Source organism: Cnephaeus nilssonii, assembly GCF_951640355.1.
Source record: "Cnephaeus nilssonii genome assembly, chromosome: 8".
NCBI lineage: Eukaryota > Metazoa > Chordata > Mammalia > Chiroptera > Vespertilionidae > Cnephaeus > Cnephaeus nilssonii.
The window spans coordinates 9687688-9715110 of NC_137079.1; the positions used below are offsets into that span (position 1 = coordinate 9687688).

Sequence of the window (27423 nt, forward strand, 5' to 3'; positions counted from 1 at the left end):
GGAAACTCAAGATCAGTCTATGATAATTGCACAGGAATCATTTTGTTAGGGAGTCTGAATGACACTGAGGACATTACCTCCAAGGTGCCATTTCTTTTATTACTTACTAGAAGCCCAGTATGTGTAATTGCGCGGCCCCGCCCACCCACCTGCTGCCCTGCCTTGACACCTGAGCCTCTCCACGCAGAGCTCCAGTGCACTTGGTCCAGCCCCGACCCCTCTGGCCTTCAAGCCCTGCCCTCAGTCCCTTGAGTTGCCTTGGGCTGGTCCCGCCTTCTCTGGGTGCCTCCCTGCTTCCGCCCCATCTCCAGAGCAATGTCTGTGCTGTGCTCCTTCCCCTGGCAGGTGGGCAGCGGGGCACTCCGAGTGCCAGCGGTGGGTGGCGAAGGACTGGTGAGGGGGGCGCTACGGGCTCTCACCCTCATCCTCCCTGGCACAGATGGTCCCACCTCTTCCGGGCGCCTCTCCATTTCCACCCTGACTCTGGAGCAACACCTGGCCATGCCTCCATCATTACACAATCAGTCATTACGCGTTCCGGCATCCCGACCATTAGCATATTAGCTCTTTATTATTATGACTAGAGGCCCAGGGCACGAAATTCGTGCACGGGGTGGGGGGGTGGGGGGGTGTCCCTCAGCCCAGCCTGCACCCTCGCCAATCTGGGATCCTTCTCACAATCCAGGACTGCTGGCTCCCAACTGCTCACCTGCCTGCCTTCATGATTGCCCCTAACCGCTTCTGCCTGCCATCCTGATCACCCCCTAACCACTCCCCTGCCAGCCTGATTGATGCCTAACTGCTCACCTTCCAGCCTGTTTGCCCCTAACTGCCATCCCCTGTAGGCCTGGTCACCCCTAACTGCCCTCCCCTGCAGGCTTGATCGCCCCCAACTGCCTTCCCTTTTAGGCCTGGTCCCTCCCAACTGCCCTCCCCTTATGGCTATCTTGTGGTGGTCATCTTGTTTCCACATGGGGGCAGCCATCTTGTGTGCTGGAGTGATGATCAATCTGCATATCACTCTTTTATTAGATAGGACAGAGGCCTGGTGCATGAGTGGGGGCCAGCTGGTTTGCCCTGAAGGGTGTCCTGGATCAGGGTAGGGGTTCTCTTGGGGCATGAGGCAGCCTGGACGAGGGGCCTGTGGTGGTTTTCAGGCCGGCCACGCCCCTTTGTCAACCCAAGCAGAGGCCCTGGTATCTGGGGTTTATTAATCTTCTACAATTGAAACTTTGTAGCCTGGAGTGAAGCCAAGCCTCCTGCTTGCTCCGTGGCCGGCAGCCATTTCTGTTGGGATTTATGTATCTTCTATAATTGAAACTTTGTAGCCTTAAGCGGAGGCCTGGGCCGGCCCAGGTGTACGGAAAGCTTGGCTTCCTCCATTGCCGGGGGCAACCCAAGCCTCCCTCCTGCTCTCTCCAGCTCCGTGGCTGCTGCCATTTCTGTTTCGTTTTATGTATCTTCTATCATTGAAACTTTGTAGCCTTGAGTGGAATCCTAGGCCAGTAAGGGCAGGCAGAAAGCTTGGCTTCTTCCATTGCCGGAGAAACCCAAGCCTCCCTCTTGATCTCTGTGGCGGTAGCCATCTTGGTTGGGTTTATTTGCATATTTGCTCCTGATTGGCTGGTGGGCGTGGCTTGTGCGTGTAGCAGAGTGATGGTTAATTTGCATATTACTCTTTTATTAGATAGGATTATAAACCAGTCACCCACTAATTTATCTTTTAAAGTTATCTAAATTTCAAACTAGCATCACATCTTAGAATAAAATGTAGCACCCATGTCTAAAATGTAGTTTATTACTCTTAACCCTTTGCACTCGCTTGCCTTTTTTCTTGATTCCTTTATTCTACTTGGGATTTAATTTTTTAAATACCCCAGATTTTACAAAGCGCGGCAGTAGAATAAAAAACTGGAGTTTCTTTTCATACAAACTTATTTATTTGGATTTTTTTATATTTCAAATTATTGATACATTCAAAGAGTATAAAAAGAGCTGCTACCGATGCTAACCGTGTCGAGTCACACTCGACATCCGAGTGCAAAAGGTTAAGATACCTCATTCAAATAGGAGCATGATAGGTAATAAGGACACAAACAGATATTTGATCATCTTCTTATTTTAAAAAAAGTCAGCATCTTCATGTTGATACTGCAGACCATGACATACTTTCTCAGGCAAGGTTTAAAATGTAAGTGCATGAAATTGAGAAATAAAACCAATTTCCAAGAATAAAACTTTAATTATCCAAAATCATCTGGAAACGAATTTTCTACATATATCTACTTTCTAGATAACAAAGTTTACCGTATCTTGGAAATCATTTTCATTGAATCATATACTTCATTGACTTTTTCTCAGCAACATATGGACTGACTTGTCTGCACTGAGGGTCTTTGGGATGGTAAAGTACATAGAGCTGTTGACCATGCTCTGAATGCCCCAGCCCATATTTGCCCAATGACTTTGGTTGGGTCACCTCTTCCTTTGATATCCATTAAAGAATATATATTCCATTCTCTTAGTTTGTTGCTTCTACCTGCTATTGCTTTGAGAAAACTAAAGAAACAATCTCTGTCCATGCACCAGAAGATCACAAGTTTGATTCCCAGTCAGGGCACATACCTAGGTGTGAGTTCAATCCCAAGTCAGGAGGTGAATGGGAAGCAATTGATCAAGGTATCTCTCTCACAACATTGATGTTTCTGTCTCTCTCTCCCGATTCCTCCCACTCTAAAATCAATTTAGAAACAGAAACATCTCATTAAAATTATTTATTAAAAGGAGTGTTTTAAAGTCACTGAGTGAGGGACTAGAGATATTGTCAATGGAATTAAAATTCAAGGAACTTCTGTCAGTTATCAGCTTGACAGGTATGTTCTGAAGGACTGAATTTCCCAGAAGTTTAACCCTAAACTACGTGCTGGTTACTATACATGTGCGACTTCTCTTCTCCTTAATGATGGGAGAATTCTAGAAGATCTGTGTTCTAATGATACACCCAGTTATAGACTTGAGTTTCATAAAGCAATAGCATATTGTAGTAGAGATATAGAGTTTAGACCTCTATCTATTTCCAGCTCTGTCACTCACTAGTGGTATGACTTTGGATAGAAACTTACTTAAACCCTTGGAATGAAAAGGATTATAACCTGATAAGGGCTAAGGTGCTGGCAGATCCAAAAGCCATTATGAGGGATTGGAGATCACCAAGAGGAATCTCTCCCAATAAAATATGATGTGTAAAGGTAATTGTGATGTTATGCAGAATGAAATGAAATGAAGGCCATAAGAACACAGTTAAAAGGGAAATAGGAACAGAAACTATGAGTCAACTTATAAATGATCTGCTCTCCTTGATAAAATCTAAAAAGTATCATCATCATAATTATTAAAATCTAATATAATTTTTAAAACCTAAGCTCAAGCTTAAGTATTTAATTACTTTTTTCAAATGAAATGTATATGTTTATATGTATACTAGAGGCCCGATGCACAAAGATTCGTGCAAGAATGGGCCTTCCTTCCCCTGGCTGCTGGCACCGCCTTCGCTCCGGCCAGAGCCACCTTTCCTCCTTCCCATACTGCCCAGAGGCCCGGAGCGGCTGGGGTGGTGTGGAATGCCTGTGTTGTCACCATGGCGAAGATGCAAGCGTCCTGCCCCTGGCAGCTCGGCACCTGCGTATGCAAATTAACCCAGCATCTTTGTTGGGTTAATTTGCATACTCACTCCAGATTGGCTGGTGGGCGTCACAAAGGTATGGTCAATTTGCATCTTACTCTTTTATTAGTGTAGATTTGTATTCAACAAGAATACCTTAAAAAGTTCTGGAACTTCAATTAACTTATATATTTTGGGCCTGTTAATTGAAATTGAATTGGGCTATGGATCCCTCTGCTGAGAAATGTATATGTTTATTTGGGTACGACCATCAGTTAACTCACCTTTTGGGATCAAGAGCAAGGGTAAGATAATGGTGGTGATAAAAATATAAAAACTCTCTCTTTGGTAGACTTGACCCCAAGATAAGTGGGGATAAGAAAAATTACGTGTATGGATTAAAACTATTAAACTCATGATCTACACATTGTAAATGCAAAGTTTCTCTTAAAGAAAGACCTTATTCCTACTAAGGCACAGCCCAATAATACAGTTAGGATGCATCTGCGTTTCTCCTCTTCAACTTGATCCAGATGCCATTAGTAGGACGAAGAATCAGCTCTCCTGCCAGACCAAGTTCTTCTCTTTTCTGGTTGGATTCGACCCAAAAATGCCTCAGGATGCATGAAAGAATGACCTTTTCTTCCATCATGGCAAACCTTTGACCTTCAAATTAATGTAAATAACATGACTTTATTACAGATATATCTCAAATGGGAGAAAGAACAGGTTCTATTAGAGGGAGCAAGTGATGCTAGATTTTCACAGTAGGCCCTGGGAGAACCAGTATCACTGAGGATGCTTCCTAATAATAAAGATTCTTGAGTGCCCTTCCCTGCTCCCACTCAGTGCATCTGAATAGTTCTGTGGACAAGCCCACACAGCACCCAGATGAATCCTGGGCTCATTGAAGCATGAGAACCACTGTTCTAGAATGCTCTTCTCCTGGACCTTTCATGTAGTTTACTATAGAGTTGCAAGGCCTCATTGCACCAATGCCGGCATTTACATAAACAATAAAATGCCAGAGTGGCTAACGCCAAAAGTGTTTCTAATGCATGGCGGTGTGCATTCATTTTGTTTAAGTACTTCCGCTGGTCCTATGGTGAGCATTCTCTTTTTTGGTTTTGAAAAAAGCAATTCTTAAAAGCAATAAAAGCAGGTTAAATAAACTCATTGTTAAAAATACGCTTTCTACCATATAAAGAATATTCTACTACAATCCAAAGATCTACATTTTAAAACTCTACCATGAAACTGGTAATGCTTTATGTTATGGGCTGAATGGTATTCCCCCAAATTCATCTGCTGAATTCATAACCCTCAGTACCTCAGAATGTGACTGCATTTGGGGATAGGGCCCTTAAAGAGGCGAGTAAAATAAAATGAGGTCCTATGGATGGGGCCTAATTCAACCTGACTGGTGTCTTTATAAAAAGAAGAGATCAAGCCCTGGCTGGGTGGCTCAGTTGGTTGGTATGTCATCCCATTCACCATAAGGTTGTGAGTTCAATTCCATCAGGGCATACACCTAGGCTGTGGGTTAGATTCCTGGTTGGGGCACATATAAGAGGCAACCAATCAATGTTTCTCTCACATCAGTGTTTCCCTCTCTCTCTAAAAATCAATAAAAACATATCCTTGAGTGGGATTAATCAGAAACACACACACACCCCCACACACAGAGAGGAATAAACTATGTGAAGACACAGGGAGAAGACATCTATCTATAAGCCAAGGAGAGAGGCCTCAGAAGAAACCAGCCCTGCAGACACCTTGATCTTGGACTTCTGGCCTCCAGAATTGTGAGAAAATAAATTCTGTCATTTAAGCCACCCAGTCTGTGGCGCTTTGTTACAGTAGCCCTAGAAAACTGATATACTTTACAACTGTCATAGTAAAGTGGAGAAAAAAATAAAACAATTAGTTTTTTAAGAGACTTGTATCTGAGACACTACATCTCAAAGACATTATTGTGAGTAGCCCCCTGCCGTGTGCGCCTGAAAGGTCAAACCAATTCTGATGGATACAAACCTATACAGTTTCTGGGTCCAGCAGAGAAGGGCACATAAGCGTATGGATGGCGTCCGGTCGAATTCTCGGGAAAGAACCGCTCTGGCTTGAACTCCTCAGGGTCTGGGAAGTACTTCGGGTCTCTATGCAGTGCGTAGGGAATGATGAGTAGTTGAGAGCCTTTGGTGATGTTGTAACCCCCTGTCATGAGGCAATCGATTTGTCATGAGAACAGAGCAAGACACAGACACAGAAATGTCCACTCTCCCCACTACTTTTATGAAAGAATTCTCACCAACATCACAATCTTCATTAAGTTCACGGGCAATTATTGGCACAGAAGGAAAAATACGAAGGGTCTCCTTAATTACACACTCCAGATATTTAAGTTTCTTCAGGTCTTCTAAGGTAACATGGCGATCAGAATTCCCTGGTCAAAGTAAATACATGAAATAAAATACATGAAAGAACTATTTGTGCTTGGTAGATAAGATGTTAAAATAGAATATATTATAACATCAATACACTGAATGTTAAATACCAACTGCTAAAGTAAAATTCTTAATAGTATAGATAATCAAAATAAAATGAGACAATAATGCTAAGTAAAAACCTCAGTTACAAAAGGTCACGGGTTGTATCATTAAATTTGGAGGAAGTCCTCAGAGTAGACAAATCCATAGAGATGGAGTGTAAATAGGTGTTGCAGGGGCTGGAGGAAGAGAACATGGGGATGGCTGATTAATGCTGCACAGTTTCCTTTTGGCTGCGGAAATGGGTTGGAATTAGATAGAGGTGACAGATGCATAACATTGTGAATGCGTAAAACTATAAGTTTAAAACATTTAATTTTGAATTCTCAGAGGTTCTTTCAGAAGTGTATCTTCTCCTGGGTCAGCTTCTTGGACTCTCCCCATAGCCTGGCCCCCAAACGCCCTCCATTCCCACCTCAAAAAGAAATCCAAATGACTTCTTGGTCTTGCGAATGGGAGAAAAAACACAGCAGGAAGCAACCGAACATATTGAAAAAGATAAAAATGAGACAGACCAACTCAGTGAACAAGCCAGTGAGAAGATTCTGAAGGTCAACATATAACCAATTCTGCCAACCATTGTTTTTCAGAAGAGGTAGGAATTGATGGCCCAAATCCCAAATTTTCGAGTAACAACATTGGCAACCATCTCTATGCCTGCACTGCTTGGGGAGTTGGATAGGAAGGCACTGTGTTATTTAACCAGAGGTGAAGTGACAGAATTGAAAAGTAATAAACCAGGTCACAGAACAGCTTTTCATTTCCATGAAAACCCTTCCTTGGAAAGTAAATGCACCCAAAGAATTTCATCTGAGTGCAAGCCGTGCTGCATTTTCAAAGTCCACTGAAATATCTGGAAAGGATTTGATGAAATGTTCAAATCCACTGCAGGATAAAGCCAGCAGGAAGAGGCTGAGAACAAAAATCTGGTTTATGGCCATTCTGATGCAGGTGCAGATAAGGTGGGACAGATCATCCAAGGTGGTGTTTGCCAAAATCCAATTCATTACTACTTGCTTCCTGATATGGAAGATGAAGAAGGGGAAGGAGAAGAGAAGAAGATGACGATGGAGGAGGAGAGGGAGAGGACTGAAAGCTACCAATGAAGAAGCTGATGAGGATGAAGGAGAAGATGACTAAGGAACACTGATGGACTCCAACCTTCTTTTTAAAAGTTTGCTCCAGTCACGGGGAGCAAGTTACATTCTGGTTTTTGTTTTGTTTTGTTTTGTTTTACTCTAAGGCACAGTCCTTCTGCTCTTGAAGTCTTTTCTCTCCCTTACATCCTGGTTCTCAACTTATTTTGGGGGAATTACCTTGAGCAGAATAGAGTAGGGAAAGAATCTCTAACACTTTCTGTTCCAAATTCACTTTTTAAAAAAATTTTAAAAGTATTTTTATTTTTCCCCCTCTATTTTTATTTTTTTTCTTTATTGATTAAGGTATTACACATGTGTCCTTATCCCCCCATTGCCTCTCTTCGCCCCCATTCATGCCCTCACCCCTCTGGTGTCTGTGTCCATTGGTTAGGTGTATATGCATGCATACAAGTCCAAATTCACTTTTATCCCTTCCTGACTCAACAAACACTTTATGAAATCAATGCCCCTGTGCTCCCTGGGAAAGAAAAACCTTCTGCTTACTTTGCTCCGCTGGAGGCTGGAGGCTCAGCCCCCGCAGCAGTGCACAGAATTCTAGCCTTTTCCCTCCTTTGTCTGTACATTGAGCACACAGATTACACTGTGTCTCTGTGAATGTGGACAGTTAGCATTTACCAACATACACCTGTCTACTTTCTCTTGTATGGAACATTTTTTAAACTAAAAAAAGAAAATGGGTTTATAGAAGGTCAAAGGGTAGATATGAGATGTTTGGGTTAGTTAAGTGGAAATTTTGACAACAAGGCTTCTCCTTTGGTATGTTTAGTTGTGATGTTTAATGGACTTCCTTGCAGTTTAGGATGATACTTTTAAAATAAAATTCTCTCCTAATAAAGGCCTGGGCCCTGCCACTCAATGGGAGAATAGCGGACCTGCAGAATCTTATTGGGAACCGTCATTCCCTATTGTAATTTTGTTCCTATTTAAAATATTTTGTTTTACTGGAAAGAAAAGATAATGCGCAATTTTAAACAGTTACTTTATTCTAATGAAACTAAATGTGAAGTTTACTCAGTGAAAAAAAGAAAAAAGAGGAATGAATACTTACATCTCAATATCCAAAGATCAGTTGCTCAAAGAAATTTTAGAACTAATACTGGGGATAGAAGAGAAGTGAGGCACAATTAGCAAAAAGCACGAGAAGCAGCAGAATAAAAATTCTAGTAAAAATGGTGTCAATTATGTGAGATCCAAAACCATTTGTGTCACCTGCATTGGGCTAGAAATTGTAAAAAAAAACACAAACGTGGGAACACATTCCTAAAGAACCCGGGTTTCTAGAATACCAGTTTACCCACCAGAGGCAATCTGAGAGAAATTCAACTTGAAACGGGAAAAATGAAATGATGACAGAAACAGAGCCCAGAAGTTTAGATCCACAAAATACAGTCTTGCCTCTTGAAATGAAAATCCAGTCCTCACACCATCTGGACATGAAATTACTTTTCCAACTTCACCTCTCAATGGGTTCTAACAAATGTTCTGAATTCCACCTGTCCTTTAATGCTTACTATTATCTGCCTACGTTTCCACTCTGCCATTGTGCAACAGGAGCCTCTCTTTCCAGAATGTCTTCCATATCCTCCTCTTTTCCTGTATTATTCCTTCCCACTTTGCACTAGGAAAATCCATCAGATACCACTGTGTTGGTTGGCCAACCAACCTTTACCTTTAAATATTACTTTTTTTGGGGGGAAAGGTGCTTTAAAAGATGTTATGAAGGAGCTTAAAATGGAGAGATGATCGTGGATTATCCAGGTGGGCCATGAATGCCATGACAAATGTCATGATAAGAGAGAGCAGAGGGAGATTTGACACACACCCACAGAAGAGAAAGTGATGTGAAGATGGAGACAGAGATTTGAATGATGTGGCCATAAGCCAAGGTATGTTGGCAGTCACCAGAAGGAATGGATTCTCCCCTCAGGCTTCCAAAAAGTGCAGCCCTGCCAACACATTGATTTAACTCAGAGATACTGATCTGGGCCTTCTGGTGTCCAGAACTGTAAGAGAATAAATTTCTATTGTGCTAAGCCACCCAGTTTCCAGAATCGGTGACAGCAGTCAAAGGAGACTAATATTATCCTTCATCCCCTCCTCCCCTTTCTTCTTGCCTTAAAGATAAACATGAGCCCAGAACAACAATCAAGAAAACAAAACCCACAATGATGAAAATGACAGAGAGAAAAGAGCAAGTCCAGGATTCTCACAACATGGATATTGGCATCAGCCTAGGACTCCTTACCTACAGGTTACTGGTTGTGCAAAAAAATGTATGTCTCATCAGCTTAACCCTCAGCAATCCTATAGGGAACAGCTCTCCTGGACCCCGCTAACCAGCTTCACCTCTCCACTCTGCTCTCCTCTAGCCCCTTCCTTCCTCATATCGCCCAAGCACACAGCCATGACTTGATACTTTGTACACAGTGACTGCTTCACCTATGAAGCAGTGAGGTCCTGAGGACAGTGACATTTATCTGTGTAGCCCCAGCATCTTGCCCGATGCAGTCACACGCCAAGCAATCAGCAAACGCCCATAAACAAATGGGTGAGGTTTGGAAAGGACATTAGGCCTGGAAGGGGTCCCATATGGCAGCCTTCCTGCTTATTACAGTGTCTTTAGAACAGGCCCGACTGCTCTTTCTTAATGAGCAAGAATGCCATTTGCTTCAGTGACTTGGGACCTCCAGTGTAAGCAGTGAAGGGGCCATACGTACCAAACACTTCGTCCAGTTCATTGTCCACTTTTTTCTGGACTTCTGGATAGCAACCCAATAGGTACAAGGCCCAGTTTATTCCAGCTGCAGTTGTGTCATGGCCCTACAATGTAAGAGGGAAAAAATAGCTTAGAAACCAGAGTTCTATTGAGAAGGTTAGGGTTGCTAGCTCTATTTTGAATTTTCTCTGGATTTGACAGCTGTGACGTGACTCCAGACAGAACAAGTTAATTTTATACAGTATTTTACCTCCGTGGGGAACAAACCAATGAAACAATCCCTTCAAAGGGGACGCCTCTGGTACAGGGACATTTCAATAGGACAGAGTCACATACTTGGTGAGAGTGGCTGGGCTGGGCTAACAGGAGGCATTCCAAGGGAACTCCGTGCGCTGGACTGTTTTTGAGGAAATAAAAGTGTGACTTTCCTGAGCCAAGTGGCCAGATCTGCACTTCTCCACTTTCCCCCATTTGTACGGTCAGCTTCACCCGGACACCAGGGAGCACATGGGTAGTCCTTAGTTAGTCTCCACATCAAGAAGTTGATAAATAGCCCCATTTAAACCTTGCTGAATTTGAGGCAAAATATCAAACATTTTGCAGAAATGAACTCAATTATTCTTCATAAAAAAAACCATGGGAGCCCGGCTGACGTGGCTCAGTGCTTGAGCATCCACCAATGAACCAGGAGGTCATGGTTCGATTCCTGGTCAGGACACATGCTTGGGTTGTGGGCTCGATGCCCAGTAGGGGGCATGCAGGAGGCAGCCGATCAGTGATTCTCTCTCATCATTGATGATTCTATCTCTCCCTCTCCCTTCAATAAAAATGTATTTCCCTGAAATCAATAAAAATACCTATTTTTAAAAATCTCCATGGGACACATGATACTGCTATTCACATTTTAGAGATCACAAACTGAGACCCAAAAAATGCTAAATGATTTTCCCAGGCCCGACTGCTTCATAGGAGGTGGAGGCAAAAATATGACCCTTGGAGTTTCTGATGACAAAGCAGAGTCCACACTCTTCACCTCAAGAAGCGTGAAGGATGCGGGGTGAGGAGACTCCAGCTCCAATACTGATGGTGACACCTGGACTGCTGGAAGCCAATTCCAGCATGTCATAATTACAAGAGTTTTATCAAAAGTTTGATGAAGCTTGGGGGCTCAACAAGGGCTGAGTCACATGTAATCACATATGTTGGCACGGCTAAAAAGCATCTTCCCCAAACCTAAATAGGATAAATCGTTTACTGCCAGAGCTCTCAGGGAATCTTAATTTACATGTTATTGCCTACTGTTGGCCAAAGACCTGAACAGCTGTAGGCTATTTCCCACTCTGACAATGCTTCTGTACTCTACCCTTTGACGTGTATTATCTCCACCTTGCCTTAGGACAAATTGTGTTAATAAAAAGCATGTGTCCTGAGTCAAGGGGAGTCTTTAGCTCCTTTAGCTGAAGCTCCTCTGACCCCTAATGCCTTTCAAAACTCTTTTTCGTCTTTGGACTCCTGCTTGATCTATACACAGCCTTTCTCCAGATTGCTGAACCGTTCATAATGCTGGGACAAGAACCCTGGTATTAATGGCCACCTGAACTGGGGCTTCCTGAACCCTTGCAACACCAACACTAGATGACCTTACTCTCTGTCCCTTCGTGTCTTTAGGCATCAGCCCCTTATTTTCTGTCCTCATCTCACCAGAACACTCCACATGCAAAATGGTAAGTTCTTCAGGGGAAAAAAATGTATTTGAAAAGTAAAAAATAATATTATAACTCTTACTGGTCCATTTAGCCTATGCAACACAAGTGACCATTGTAATATGTCATCTCCTGGGCACTTATTTTAGGTCCTCAGTTGACTTGTTGAGGACTTTTCTGAAATTTTAAAAAATCTATACTAATAAAAGAGAAACATGCAAATGGACCATCACTCCGCTATACCCACCAGCCAATCAGGAGTGAGTATGCAAATTAACCCAACAAAGATAGCAGCGGCCACGAAGCTGGGGCGAGCAGGAGGCTTGGGTTGTACCCGGTGATGGAGAAAGCCAAGCTTCCCACCTGCCCTGGCTGGCCCTGGCCTCCACTCAAGGCTACAAAGTTTCAATTATAGAAGATAAATAAATCCCAGATACCTGCTTCCAGCTGGCCCTGGCCTCCGCTCAAGGAGGCGCTGAAAAAAAAAAAAAAAAAAAAGGAGGGTCTAGGAGCTTGGGTCACTGGGGATGTGTGGCCAGCCTGCAAACAGCCATCAGCCCCCAACCCAGGCTGGCCAAGCACCCCAGCGGGGACCCCCACCCTGAATGGGTGTGGCCATCCTGAAAACAGCCCTCAGCCGCTCACCCAGGCTGGCCACACCCCCATGGGGTAAGGGTCCCTGCTGGGGGGCTTGGCCAGCCTAAAAACAGCCCTTAGCACCTCACCCAGGCTGGCCACACCCCCATGGCCAGATCCCTGTAAATGGGCAGTCGAACATCCCTCGAGGGGTCCCAGATTGGAGAGGGTGTAGGCTGGGCTGAGGGACACAGCTCCCCCACCCCCCTGCCATGCACAAATTTTGTGCACTGGGCCTCTAGTATGTTTATAAGTCTCTGATGTTGGTATGATTATTATTTTCTCACACTTGCAATTTCTTTACAGAAATGACTCTGAACTCCAGACAAAAGCTGGCCCATGTCACTCAGTTGTTTAGCAAGTCATAGAGGAAGTGTTCTTGCTAAACAATTTTAATAGCTTCTCCTGAATTTGAAAATGAGCTTCCTGTTTTATTTTTGTCTGCGACCCAAAGGCAGCAAACACAAAGCACAGAGCCAACAAGTGCATTGGCGGAACTGCGCAGGGCAAGAATCCGCCAGACCAGGAGCATAAAAGTCCTGGCATAGACATAGAAGCAGGAACAGATTGTTCCATCTCAGAGGGAAGGAGGGGTGGGTGTGTGAGTGGGTGGGAAGAGATCAACCAAAGAACTTGTATGCATATATGCATAACCCAAGGACACAGAAAATAGGGAGGTGAAGGCCTGGGGTAGGGGGCAGGAGCAGGCTATATGGGGTGAATGGGGGAAAACAGGGGACAAATGTAATTCTTTTAACAATAAAGATTTAAAAAATAAATAAAATAAAATTTAAAAGTAAAATAAATAAATAAATAAAATGAAATGAAAGACCTGGCAGCAACAGCCTGCATCCTCTTTGGAGGAGGTCACAATACTGTGGTTGTACATGCTATGCCCACTGTTTCATGGGAAGAAGGGAAAAATTAGAATTCAAAGAATGTTAGAGCTGTAAGGAAGAGATCGTTAGTCTGGTTGTTCTTGTGGAAGTGCGAGGTTACTGGTGGGAGATCGATGTGTAAAGTGCAGGTGTGAGTGTGTGTGTATGTGCAGGTGTGAGTGTGCGCATGCATGTGTGGGTGCAGGGGCCTCTTCAGCACCAGATACCAGCCAGTATCTGCTGCACAAGAATGTGCCAGGCACGATGGTTGGTGCACATTAGAAAACTATTCCCCTAGTCCTCAAGGCTGTTCTGTGCAGCCCGTGCTATAACAACGAGGACACAGAGGTCCCGAAAGGGAGAGGAGGTGCCCGAGGTCACACTTCTAGTGTAGGTCAGAGCTGGGATTTGGCCCCACAGCCCACTTTTCAGTGAATTACATGTCCATTTTCTGCATAATGTTTCTTTTCTCTAACGTGATCTGCTTAAAATAGAAGTTTCAAACCACTGGTAGAGTCCATCTTTGCACTTTCCACACAGGGGGCTGTGGCAGAGATCTGCAATGACTGGGCCTGCCTCCTGTGGCCCGTCAGCACAGACCTGGGAGCAGTCAGGTCTGTGGGCCCTCCACACCGCCTGCTTCCTGCTACAGGGCGCAGCCTTCCTCCTGGGGAGTCTGCACCCAGGCGGCTGCAGGCAGAGCAAACACAGTGCATGCAGTCCGCCATCGAAACCTGAAGGCTTTCCCTTCCTCCATTTCCAGGATATTCCACATGCTGCTTCTTAAAACCACTTCTTTATCTTTATTTTGTATGCCACATGTTAAGAGGTTTTCTCTTTATAATATTTAATGTAGTTAAAATTTTCTTTGCAAAAAAAATCGTCTTTTTGCCCAGCCATTGTGGCTCAGTGGTTGAGTGTTGACCTGTGAATCAGGAGGTTATGGTTCAATTCCTGGTCAGGGCACATGCAGGAGGCAGCCAATCTGTGATTCTCTCCGATCATTTCTGTTTCTATCTCTCTCTCCCTATCCCTTTCTCTCTCTCCCCCCAAAAAATCAATAAAACTATATATTTTTTAAATTTGTCTTTTTTTTTTTTTAATATCAAGACCAGAAATCTCTTTAGAATCACATGGTTAAATTCTCTACTAGAAGGAGCTGGGAAGATGGCAGCTGGCAGGACGGAGGTGAGGGAGAGGGTGTGAGTGAGTGAGGAGGTGACAGGGGAGTGTGTGGACGTGTGCAGTGTGTGTGTGAATGAGTGAGGGACAGTCAGATCCGGCAGGAGAACCGGAGGCTGGCAGACCAGGCTTTCCTGGACAGGGAGCCCCTACCACCGCTGTGGGCACTCCCCGGGCTGTGGGGCTCGAGCAGGGAGCCCACGCCAACTTGAGGGGGAGAGGGGCCTCCTCTAGGAACTCAGCACCACCACCCAGACTGGCCTTGGACACTGCCCGCGACCCTGCAGCCACACCAGCCAAAGGCCTCTGCCTCGCCCACAGACCTGCAGATCCTAGGACATCTGCCTCCAAGGGCACACGGCTCCCGCAGCAGTGAGTGGACTTCCCCCTCCCTGGCTGATTCCTCCGGACACTGTGGGCACACCGATCCAGTGCACAGACTCCCTGAGTCTGCCGCCCTGGCAGAGGGCTCTCTGGTGCAGGTGTCCTCAAACTACGGCCCGCGGGCCACATGCGGGTGTTTTTGCCGTTTTGTTTTTTTACTTCAAAATAAGATATGTGCAGTGTCCCTAGGAATTTGTTCATAGTTTTTTTTTAAACTATAGTCCAGCCATCCAACGGTCTGGGGGACAGTGAACTGGCCCCCTGTTTAAAAAGTGTGAGGACCCCTGCTCTGGTGCCTCCGTGAGCCGCCTGTGGGTGCACCGGTATCCAAACAAGGGCACACAGCGCTGGCAGTAGAAACTCCGACTTCCCACTTCCCAGCTGCCTGCCCACAGACACCGAGGTCACGTGGTTTCAGCACACAGGTCCCCTGAGTCCACCCCCCAGCAGGTGGCTCCCAGGTGCCTCTGTGAATAGCCACTGGGCACACTTGTATCCAACCAAGGGCAGAAGACCCCGGCTGCAGAAACTCAGACTTCCCCTCTCTGACTGCCGACCTCAGTCACCTCAGTCACACGGATCCAGTGCACAGGCCTCCTGAGCCCACTGCCCCAGCAGGCGGCTCCCAGGGGCCTCTCTGAGCCACTGCAAGGCACGACCCTGGCTGCCAGCATCCAGTCTTCATGGTAGCAATGCCCCAGCACAGGGGCCCCCCCTGAGCCCACCGCCCCAGCAGACAGCTCCTGGGTGCCTCTGTAAGCCGCCGCTGGGCACTCATATCCACCCAAGGGCGCACAGCTCCCCCAGCAGAAACTGGGACTTCTCCCTCCCCGGGTCAGTGGCAGACCATGATCATGCAGCTGCAGCGTGTGGGCCTCAGGAACACACAGCCCCAGCAGATGGCTCCTGGGCCCTTCTGTGAGCTCCATGGGGCACGGCTCCCTCAGCAGGATCCACGACATCCCTCTCAATGCTGCCTACCTCTGGACACCTTGGTGAATTACTGAGGACCCACCTCCCCAGACAAGGTCACATTGTTTCAGCCACACACTCTGAGATTTCCACAACCCCAGCTGCAAGCTTCTGAACCCCCTTGTGATTCAGAGAGGGAAATCACCTTGGCCAGAGTCCCACTGCCTCAAAGGCAGACTATGGGAAAGCTGCTCCCCCCCCTCTCCACACCTGCACAGGCTCCAGGACCCTCATAGTGAGTTATAGAGTGACACAACCCCAGCAAGAGTCACACACCAGCAGCCAAAGTCATATTACCTGAGCCTCAGACCCTGAGACCCCTTCTTCCCAAGCCCATGGACTCTGGGAACTCACAGTGGGCACATACCAGTGAGACCTCAGGCAACCCTTTCCACAAGAGCTGGAACTATGATGATATCCACAACAGCTTGCACAATGAAGCTGGGGGCAAGTCACCTTGCCAATCTGTGACGAGATTTCATCCAGGAATAAGAAACTAACTTTCAAGACCCAACTACATCAAGAGAACCCAAACAGCTCAAGTAGGAGGCTCCGCTAGATCACCAAGTCCAGGAGATCTAAGAGACTGCACCCCTGGGACCCCAAAATTACCAACTGTATAGCACCACACCTAAAAGAACCTGGGTAGGTAGCAAAGCAGTTGGATCTAAGACATAGAAACAATTATAACATTGCAGCAAAAAATGGGGAGACATAAAAACAATCCCCAAAGAAAAGGAAAAAAGGAATCACCAGAAAGGGAATTAAATGAGATGGAGGCAAGTAACTTATCAGAGAAAGAATTCAGAGTAATGGTTATAAGGATGCTAAAACATCTGGATGACAAATACATACAACTCAATGAGAATTATCAGAAGTTGAATAAGATGTCACCAACATGAAAAGGAATCAAGAGGAAATGAAGAATGAGCTAGCTGCCATAAAGAACTTAATGGAAGGCTTAAACACCAGACTAGAAGAGACTGAGGACCACATCAGCGAATTAGAAGACAAAGTAGGAAAATACACACACACGCAGCAGCAACTGGAAAGAAAACTTAAAAAGCAGAAGGAGAGCCTAAGGGAGGTTTGGCACATCAAGAAAGAAACAACATCCTCATAATAGGGGTGCCAGAAGAAGAGGAAGTGGAGCAAGGAATAGAAAACCTGTTTGAAGAAATAATGACAGAAAACTTCCCTGGTGTTGGGAAGAAAAAAATCCACACAAGGCTACAGCTCTTTCTGAAGAAGAAAGGTGATCTGGTATTTAATTAGGGTCTTAAACTTTGTAATTTCTAACTAAAATATAATGACTCTTCATCCTTTATAACAAGCTACTTCAAAATATGATCAGACTTTTAAAAAATGCTAAAGACTTTTTTAAAGAATTCCTATAAATTATTTTTTTAATTAAAAATACTAGTAAACTGAGAACAGATCATCCCTTATACCAAAGACCCCAATTTTAAAAGGTGGCTACAAATAATTCTTGCTATTTCTAATTTTACTATTAAATGCTTACACAACTCAAAGTATTAGTGCTGGCTATTTCTTCATCCTTAGCATTTTTAACTCCCAAGATTAAAAAAACAAAAAAAACAAAAAAAATTTCTTATTATGTAACAGGAACTGTAATTTGTTTAATGAGGATACCTGAGACTAACATGACAATGCAAAATACCTCAAACATGAAAGTGTCCACTTCTTCTCGAATAGCCTCATGGCTTAGCTTGTTCCCTTCATCATCCATCACATTTAAAAGCAAGTCGAGAAAAGCCTTGCGTTTTCTGTTGGAGAGGGTCGTGCCCTTGTCATCACTTTTACGTTCTTCTTCTCTCTTTATTTCATTGGCCCGTTCATTGATGACCTGTATGATTTAAATGATCACATGTTTTTGTGTGGAATTTGATATGGCCTAATAGTCCATTTTCTTGTGAAAATATACCAGTTTCTTTAACTGATTTTTTTCTAAGCCTTTCTGTTCTGTCTCACTCAACAGGAACTTAGGTTTTTGTGAAAATATAGTAAAGCTTTCTGTGACCATTTTTAGGGCATTATTTGATAAGATTTTTAAAAACAAATTTAATGTCAGACAAATACATCGTTTCCAAGGACTATTTTTGCAGCCTTTCCAACATGGGAATAGAGTAGTCATCTCCTGAATAGGGCCCCAGAGAGTTGGAAGATCTCATGAGAAAAAGTTGGGTGGTGGAGAGAACACTATCTATCTATCTATCTATCTATCTATCTATCTATCTATCTATATAAAGCCAGAGACTGTAACACCATCACAACCATAACGACCTCAGGTCCGGTTGCTATGAATCCCACTGCGGCCAGTGATCCGACGTGATCTGGGCCAGATTGCCCCCAACACCCAATCAGTGTGGGGCCAGCTAGCCACTGCCTTGGCTGGCAGAAATTTGGGGTCCCGGGACCTTGAAATTGCTCTGTCTCAGTCTCGGGCAGCTGTGTGGCAAAGCTCTCCATTGGCAGAAGTGGACCCAGGATCAGGGCAATGGAGTCGGGGATGGGGTGGGGAGAATTTCCTGATGCCCACAGTAGTCCCTGTGGTTCACACACAGCACCTAGGTGTCTGGCCCCATTTGGAACAGTGGCAGGATTAGGGGCTGCAGGGCACAGGGGGGCAGCAGCACACAGGAACCAGGAGGTGTGAGGCCCAACCTGGGCTCTTACCCCACCCCCTGGGCCCAGCAACACCAGCAGGTGCGCCATGATGTGCAGTGAGGCTCTGGGTCGCAGACAGGAGAGGAAGCAAGCCAGGAGGGCAAGGCCCTGTGGAACGGTGTGGGTGGGGCCAGAGCTGGAAACCCTGAAGGAGTGGGCGGGGCTGCAGCCCCACGCCCTTTTGGCCTTGGCCTTGGAATTCAGAGGTCAGCCCCATTTCAAGAGAGAGGACATGGCAGAAAGTGGCAAGGCCACAGGAGGGATGGGAAATGTTTAGGCCTTCTTCGGGAAACACAGCTGCCACGGTCTTCAGTAACTATGAACAGATAGTCTTTGGTCTCCTTTCTACAGAAGAGAAAGCTGAGACTCAAAGAAGGGAGCATTCTGCAACACCTCACCCACTTCTCAGACCTGACCCTGTGCAGCATTGTTCTCGTTGAAAGTAGAGGATCCAAAATGCTTTTCGATCTTTGGTATTTTAGGCAGGAAAGAATTTAGCACATGGAATTGGTGCTTGGGAAATCATCGGAAAGCTGGAGGAGTGCATATTAGGCTGGGCCCCCAGGAAAGACTCTCTGCCTAGCGGGAGGAGCTGCCCCCTCAACCACAACTGAATTCTAGGACACTCTGGCACAGCTGCGACCCACAGATCAGGAAACTGCTGTTTCCGCAAGTGTCCTCCAGCTCCCGCAAAACAGGTCACTGGGCACTGCCTCTGCCACAACTGCCTGTGCACAGCCTGGGTTCCGCTGCAGAAAACCTCCACATCTATGCAAACATGGTCACCAGCAGCAAACAGCCCAAACTGCGGGAAGATGCCTCCGCCCCACTTCTGTCTTCAAAATATTGTGCAAGCGCATCCAAATGGCAGAAACAAATTCATATCCTGAAACCTAGCTGAAAAGGAGTTTGGGCAATTTCAGGCTTTTATCTAGTAGTGAGATCTTGCCAATGTACCTCATGTGCCTGGTATTGATGAAAATGGGGCCCGGCTGGTGGGGCTCAGTGATTGGGCATCCATCTATGAAGCAGGAGGTAATGATATGATTCCCGGTCAATTTTCAGGCTTGATCATCAGTAGGGGCATGCAGGAGGCAGCTGATCAATGATTCTCATCATTGATGTTTCTATCTATTTATCCTTCTCCCTTTCTCTGAAATCAATAAATGTTTTTTTAATGGTGTCATGCTGTATATATGTGTTATAACGAGTTTTTCACTTCATAGATCACTAATGTCTTTCCTGTTAAAATCATCTTATAGAACATTGTTTATCATTCATTATAATTGATCTCAGAGAGAAGAAGAGAGAGAGAAACATTGTTCCATTGTTTTCTGCACTCACTGAATTGTGCATTGAATCTGCAACCTGGGCATGTGCCCTGACTGGCAATCAATCCACCACTTTCTGGTATATGGGACGATGCTATGCTGGTACCCTCACCCCAAATTCCAGCCTCCAGAACTGTGAGAAAAATACATTTTTGTTGTTTAAGCAACACAAATTTATGATATTTTGTTATTGCTGTCTGAGCTGACTAATCCTCTATACTAATAAAAGGGTAATATCCTAATTATATCGGATAGACCAGGTGTCTTCTGACGTCCTTACAGACAAAGCCATGGTAGTGGGGGCCAAGGCAGAGGCGGTTAGGGGCGATCATGCAGGAAGGCAGAGTGGTTAGGGGTGGTAAAATTATGATCAGGCAGGCAGGCAGAGAGGTTAGGGGCGATCAGGCAGGCAGCGGAGCAGTTAGGGGCATCAGGCCGGAAGGCAGAGGTGGATAGGGATGATCAAGCAGGCAGGCAGAGGGTTTAAGGGCGATCAGGCAGGCAGGCAGGCAAAGTGGTTAGGGGCAATCAGGCAGGCAGGAAGGTGAGCAGTTAAAAGCCAGCAGTCCTGGATTGCTAGAGGGATGACCCTGATTGGAGAGGGTGCAGGCTGGGCTGAGGAACGCCCCACCCATGAACGAATTTTGTGCACCAGGCCTCTAGTACTATCTAATAAAAAGGAAATATGCAAATTGACCATCACACATCACAAAGATGGTGGCGCCCATAACCACAAGATGGCAGTACCCAGGCCCTCAGCCCCACCAGAGTTCCACAGTCCTTTCAGCCCAGCTGGGGGGATGGCAGGCACATGGTGTGGCCAGACCGACCCTCAGCCTCCCAGCAGCCCAGGGTCAGCCCAAGGCCCAGGCAAGCCTTGGATGAAGGATGCCCAGCTGATGCCCAAGGCACAAGCAAGCCTAGGATGTCAGCTGCCCAGCCGCCCAGGGCCTCCTGAGGCTCAGGTAACCAGGGCTAGCCAAGGCTTGCACTGCCAGCAGTGGCAGCAGCAGAGGTGTGATGGGGGCCTCACCTTCCCCTGATCATTGAGTTGCCTCCCACCCCGGAGGGCTCCAGGACTGTGAGAGGGGGCAGGCTGGGCTGAGGGACCCCCTCCAGTGCATAAATTTTCATGCACCAGGTCTCTAGTTATTATATAATAGACAAATTATAGATCATTCTAATTATATTTTATATTGGAGAAAAGAATCACCCTGTATGCTTGCCTCTCCTTCTGCCTGGAATGCTCTTGCCTCAGAAGCCAGCATGACTAGCTTCCTCCCTAGTTTTAGATCTCCGCTGTCCATTGTCACACTGTCAGGGTCACTGCTACCCTAGTCCCTGGCACTCACTCTCTTCCTCAGCCTGCTTTACCTCTTTTCCATTTCACTTACCACCTGGCATTGTATTTGTTATTTAATGACTTTCTCCTCCAACTGCAATGTAGCAGCAAATTTGCCTTTATTCATTGATATATTTCCAACCTTTAGAACACTGCTTGGCCTTTTAGAAATGTCCATGAGGTATGTGTTGAATGAGTAAAAGAATGAAAGCCCCTGAGCTTAATTTGGTTACACATTTCAACTTTCTCCTCCTTTCAGGCAATCATCCAAACCTGCTTCTGCTTTGAATGAACAGATCCCAAGTTCCGTTAAGACAAGCACCATGTCCTCTCTTTGATTCTTGGTGGAACCCCTGGTGCCTGACACTCAGTATGCAATTTTTGATATTATTCATCCAATTTGGAATTCATTCATTATAGATACTGATATTAATGCATGAAATTTGAAGACAAGTGTAATTGTACCTAAAAATACAAACTGTTCACCGTTCACCTCTTGCCAGGCAATTTTGCTATACTCCACTGAGGGCAGCTCACTCCCACATCTCATTCATCTAACATCTAGGGACTCTACCACTTGATCCATTGGTGGAGGCAGTACCTCACTGTCAGGAAGCAATGCCATCATATTTTAAACTAAAATTTACAGCAAAGGATAAATATAATTACTTTGGCACTTTTGTTAGTACATTTAAATTATAATGCATGTTTTCAATTAAAGTTTGCCTTTCCATAAACAGGACTAGCTTCCTCCCTAGTTTTAGATCCCCGAGATCAGGGCTTATCGGGGCTTTCCTTCCCCCAGCTGCAGGCAGCTGGCCCCACCCACGCCGCTGCCACTGTTTGCCACCCTCTGCAGGTGACAGGCTAGGGTTCAATGGCTTGGCTGGCCTGGGTCTCCCTCTTTCTCTGCTGGGGAGCAGGGCCAGCCCTGGGAGGGGCCATCTGCCTACCTAATCGCCCCTAACTGCTGGTCTGCCTACCTGATAAATCCTAACCACTGATCTGCCTACCTGATCACCCCTAACTACTCTGGATGCCTGCCTGATTGCCCCTAACGCTTGCTTGGGGGTGGGGTCAGCCTGGCGAGGGGCCGTCAGCCTTTCTGATCTCCCCTAACCGCTTGCCTTCCTTTCTGATCTCCCCTAACTGCTTGCTTGCCTACCTGATCACTCCTAACCGCTGGTCTGCCTACCTGATCACCCCTAACTGCTGGTCTGCCTACCTGATCACCCCTAACCGCTTGCTTGCCTACCTGATCACTCCTAACCACTGGGCTGCCTACCTGATCACTCCTAACGACTGGTCTGCCTACCTGATCACCCCTAACTGCTGGTCTGCCTACCTGATCACCCCTAACTGCTTGCTTGCCTACCTGATCACTCCTAACCACTGGTCTGCCTACCTGATCACTCCTAACTGCTGGTCTGCCTACCTGATCGCCCCTAACTGCTGGTCTGCCTACCTGATCACCCCTCTGCCTGCTTGCCTGATTGCCCCTTACTGCTTGCTTGGGGGCAGGGCCAGCACTGACTTCTGGTTGGTCAGCCTCCCGTTGTTACTGGTTGTTACAACCCAGGGTTTTTATATATTAGGATTTTATGTTATGTATGTTTGACCACAATAAAATAAAATGAGGACTTACATTGGTGGTAAAATTATGTAAGATCTTTAGGTTCCTTTTGTGGTCCCTTCCTTCTTTAAACAAAAGGTAGAAAACGTCATGCCAGAACCAAATCGTCTTCATTCTTTGATGTAGCAAATCACTCATCCTATAAACAGGGTGCAAATGTATCAGCTGATATATCAAAATGTGCATTGCTTGAGTACCTATTTGGTGCCTGGTCTCAATGAGGGTAATATGTGGCCACGATGATAATCCATCTTAGCAGCTTCTAAGAGCTCTATGCTTTATGCTCTACCATGAAGGCATGGGCTATTACACATCCATGGAAGCTTAAGAATTAAATGGGTCCTTTAGAGGAATGAAGAATCCATTACAAAACATCCTCACTAGATGGCCATCTGATCTCTCCTTCCATTTCTCCCGGAAGAGTTCCGGACCTCCCCGAGCTGCCTGTAGCTCTTATACCACAGGGTGGGATGAAATCTGCCTGTTTAATGTCCACACATTTGCTTGATCACTCCTCTGGCTGTCCTCTTCTGCAGTAAAGTGCCCCTCTGTCACATCCCTGTCCCGAGTCCCTCCCTCAACATTTCCAGTGATGGAGCAGGAAGACCTAGACGTGATCTCCTCCTTTGAGATCACCTCACAGGCCAATTCTGCAGAGTGGCCTTTCCTGGTCACTCAATCTGTGGACTTTATTGCTGGTTTCTTCTCGAATATCAACCTTATTTTTTCTTTTTAAGCAATTATTATAGTTTATAAGCTTATACTTATTTGTTTCGATGCTTGTCTCCCTGTTATTCTGTTCTGTGGACCACTATAAAACTAGTCAGTATCTTATGTAATGACTGGCAGATTATATATGTTAATATGTGTTAAAATGAAATGGGCAGTGGACTTAAAGACAGAATTCCTCAAATCAAACCTTGACCCTGCCTTTTAATAGTTGAATAATATCAGCAATTTTTCAAAGTAAATATGACTATTTCAATTAAAAAATAATACACACTCAGTGCAGAAAATATGGGAAGAGAGAATTAATAACAACACAAACAAGAAAGAGAAGCACACAACACAAAACAATAATCACAGCTAACATTCTGGAATAATATCTACAAGTTTTTTTAATGAATAATTATTTATACCTAGTGGTTATTATGCTAAAAATATTTTTATCTTTATTTTATCAGAAAGCATCAAAATGTAATTTCTCAATCTATTGTAAAATAATCACTTAAAATTATAACATACCCTGGGTGTGCCATAATCTATACTAATAAAAGGGTAATATGCTAATTAGACTGGATAGGCCAGACATCTTCTGTACACCTTTCTGGACATCCTTCTGGATGTCCTTCCAGACAAAGCCACGGTGGCGTAGCCAAGGCAGAGGCAGTTAGGGGTGATCAGGCCAGCAGGGGACAGGAGTTAGGGGCGATCAGGCCATCAGGGGAGAGCGGTTAGAGGCAATCAGGCTGGCAGGGGAGAGCAGTTAGGGGTGATCAGGCCAGCAGGGGAGAGTGGCTAGGCTTGATCAGGCCAGCAGGGGAGAAGGATTAAGTGCAATCAGGCCAGCAGGGGAGAGTGGTTAGGGGCAATCAGGCCAGCAGGGGAGAATGGTTAGGGGTGACCAGGTTGGCAGGAGAAGAGGGGTTAGGGGCAAATCAGGCCAGCAGGCAGAGGCAGTTAGGGGCAATCAGGCCAGCAGGGGAGAGAAGTTAGGGGTGATTAGGTTGGCAGGGGAGCAGTTAGGGGCATGAGGCAGTCAGGCAGAGGTGGTCAAGGATGATCAGACAGGCAGGCAGATGCCATTAGGGGGATCAGGCAGGCAGGCAGGCAGACTGGTTAGGGGATATCAGAAACCCACCTAGTGTGGTTAGGGGCAATAAGGCAGGCAGGCAGGTGAGCAGTTAGGAGCCAGGGGTCCCTGCAAGATCAAGCCTAAACCGGCAGTCAGACATACCCCAAGGGGTCCCAGATTGGAGAAGTGCAGGCTGGGCGAATGGACCCCCTCCCCTGCATGAATTTCATGCACCGTGCATCTAGTTTATACAATAAATTCTCTACTGTTAAAATACATGTTTCAATGATTAGGCTGATTTTTAATGCAATATTTCATTGTGAAACAATGAAAAAGATACAACACAGACAAAAAATTATTAGTGATATTGTTTAAAGCTTGAATCAATAGCAATTTTAAAAATAATTAGAAGGGCTCCATTTACCTATAAACTGCACGGACATACTCAGAATCATCATTAGTCTGAGCATCAATATTCTTGCCCATAGCTGTTTCTGAAAAATATGGGTGAGAAGCAACCATTCAATTCATGCACATGCCTTGTGTTTAATTTCCAGTGGCAAACACTTGAAAAAAGACATAAACTCTTATATGTTTTAGAATTGTTCCTTTCCCCTTTCAATCTTGCACCTTTTGTTTCTCCTACTCCCTGTTCCTGCTCCTCCTTCCCTCTGACCTTCCTGGCAGGTTGGCTCTGCTCGAAGCCCTAGCAGTGAGCACTGCTTCTCAGGAGTCTAATTTAGTGGAAGGACCACCCCAAAGAAGCCAATATCCTTTCTAACCCCTTCATTTGCTTCCCAGTGAAGTGTTATTTTCTATTTGGGCCATTTTCTGTTTACACCATAACTCTAGAAACAAATCAATGAGACTTACCACAGATGATATCTAAGGCACAAAGAGTGATGTAAAAAAAGCAGTTAAATTTTTCTCCGTCAACATGTTTTTCAAGCTTTTTAACCAATATGTTGGCTTGTTCATTCATGACATCTAAGAACTCTTCCAGAATGGTAAAATGGAAAGTGGGTGTTAACAGTTTTCTCCTAGAGCGCCATTTGTTTCCAGTACTAGAAATGCAAGACATGGTTACAAAAGAAGAGAAAAGCAACATCCAAAACTAATAAATAAGGCATAGTTAAGACAAAAAATTCTTCCTAATCTACAGATTCCTAAATGTTTTGGTCAGAATGACAAGGAGAGATTCATATGTAGTTACAAAATGGGCATATTTTAGATATCCTTCAATATTACTAACATTTAAAAGAGCACTCATCAAAATTGAAAATTTTAAGAATTTTTCTGGATTTCTAAGTTCTGAGTTTCTAAAACTTAGAAATTTCCCCCCTTTAGCCAACCTTATCCCTCTGAAGATCAAGGAGCTCCATGAGTCTACTTTGATCTCTAACATCGTTGACGTCTCCGAAGTCCCCACCGAAGCCCTGCTTTCCCTTTCTCAGTTCATGGGGTCCTGTTGCTGGACGGCAGCGCAAGGACTGAAGTTACTGTGCTCCGCTCACTTCTCTGAGGATGACTGCCGTTTTCATTGGATTTTCAAGATTTCCCTGCTCAGAACTCCCCTGTGCCGTACTCCCTTTATACATTGGCACTTTCTTACCCTCCTTGGAACACTGGTGATCATCATGATTGAATGCCATGGCTGGAGATGACTCTACACCCTGGGTTCCTGTCTCTCAGAGGCCCATTATCACCCAACCTTTTCAGCTTCTCCCTACTACCCGACAGCACATTCTTGCTATAGGAAAACTACCTCATGTCAACGCCTGACATAAGTTACGCACAAGACAACTTTACCGATTTACACTGACTTACCTTGTAAGAAGTCCTAGGCCAAGCCATGGTTGTAGGAAGGTGTACAGATAAGACTTGTCAATTTGCTTTGAGCTAGTTAAAATTACCTTAGAGAGAAAAGGAAAATGAGAGATAGAGATATGAAAGCAACCTTAATTATAAGAATACTGGGCTAGAACACAACTACTTTCTAAAGTAACATTTCATAACAATTACTTAGGTGTGGTTCATTTTCAGTACTATTACTCAAATCCAATTAGTTTGGAGCATACAACTGTCACTCACTCTTGGAGACTAGCTGGAGTTGGCTGAAAGGAAAATGTCCAGGAGAATTCCCTGACTCCTGCCCTGAATTAGGAGCCAAGTGGAGTTGTTTATTGAGGTTAGGAGTGAGGGAAGAGAAGGTGGGTGAATCAAAGGATGACCATATTTAGGGAGATTGAAATCACAAGTTCATGATCACATATGTTGATTTGGAGACATTCAAGTTGCCATAGTCTAAAAGCAGGTATGCAGCTCAGGATTAAGGCTTACACTAGGTACACATTTGAATGTCTCCAGGGTACAAGTAGCACTGGGAACCATGGGTATAGTTAGGTTGCCTGGAGCCAAAGTAAAGCAGAAGGGATGAGCATATGCACAAAATGCTTCTCCGGCTTCTTGCTGCAGTTCCCTGCTTTGGAAGATCTCTATCCACATGTACTAAGCCCACTATACTAGGCCAGCAATGGCTGAAACCCACATGTGGCCCTCTCACTATCTCCTCCGGGCCAGTAGATTCTGCAGTGTGGTACCAGAGACACTCTAAGAGTTTTACACAATGAGTAAGAAAGATGTATCCAAGCCCAACAACCCTAGGAAATTCTGCTGTTAATTTTGCTCCATGAAGAGAAGGTCTGTTTATCCCATTTTTACTTCCTGTACCAAATCATTTATCATTAAATCGTAAGATCATACTCCCAATGTCATGATAATAAGTAAAAGAAAGGT

The 27423-nt window shown here is 45.0% G+C and overlaps 1 protein-coding gene across 1 annotated transcript in view; it reads right to left on the reverse strand.

Moving 5' to 3' along the window:
- Positions 1-1887: 1887 nt before the first annotated feature.
- Positions 1888-27423, reverse strand: part of LOC307104097 (cytochrome P450 4V2-like) — a 40549-nt gene continuing 15013 nt past the window's right edge. Inside the window, exons 3-11 of the mRNA XM_079778734.1 lie at positions 26455-26540; positions 25501-25691; positions 25052-25121; positions 22845-22971; positions 17520-17705; positions 10085-10187; positions 5970-6104; positions 5696-5875; positions 1888-4327 (exon numbers count right to left, since the gene is read on the reverse strand). Of these exons, the coding sequence (XP_079634860.1) occupies positions 4155-4327; positions 5696-5875; positions 5970-6104; positions 10085-10187; positions 17520-17705; positions 22845-22971; positions 25052-25121; positions 25501-25691; positions 26455-26540 (1251 nt within the window). The 3' untranslated portion in view covers positions 1888-4154. The remainder of the gene's footprint in view (positions 4328-5695; positions 5876-5969; positions 6105-10084; positions 10188-17519; positions 17706-22844; positions 22972-25051; positions 25122-25500; positions 25692-26454; positions 26541-27423) is intronic.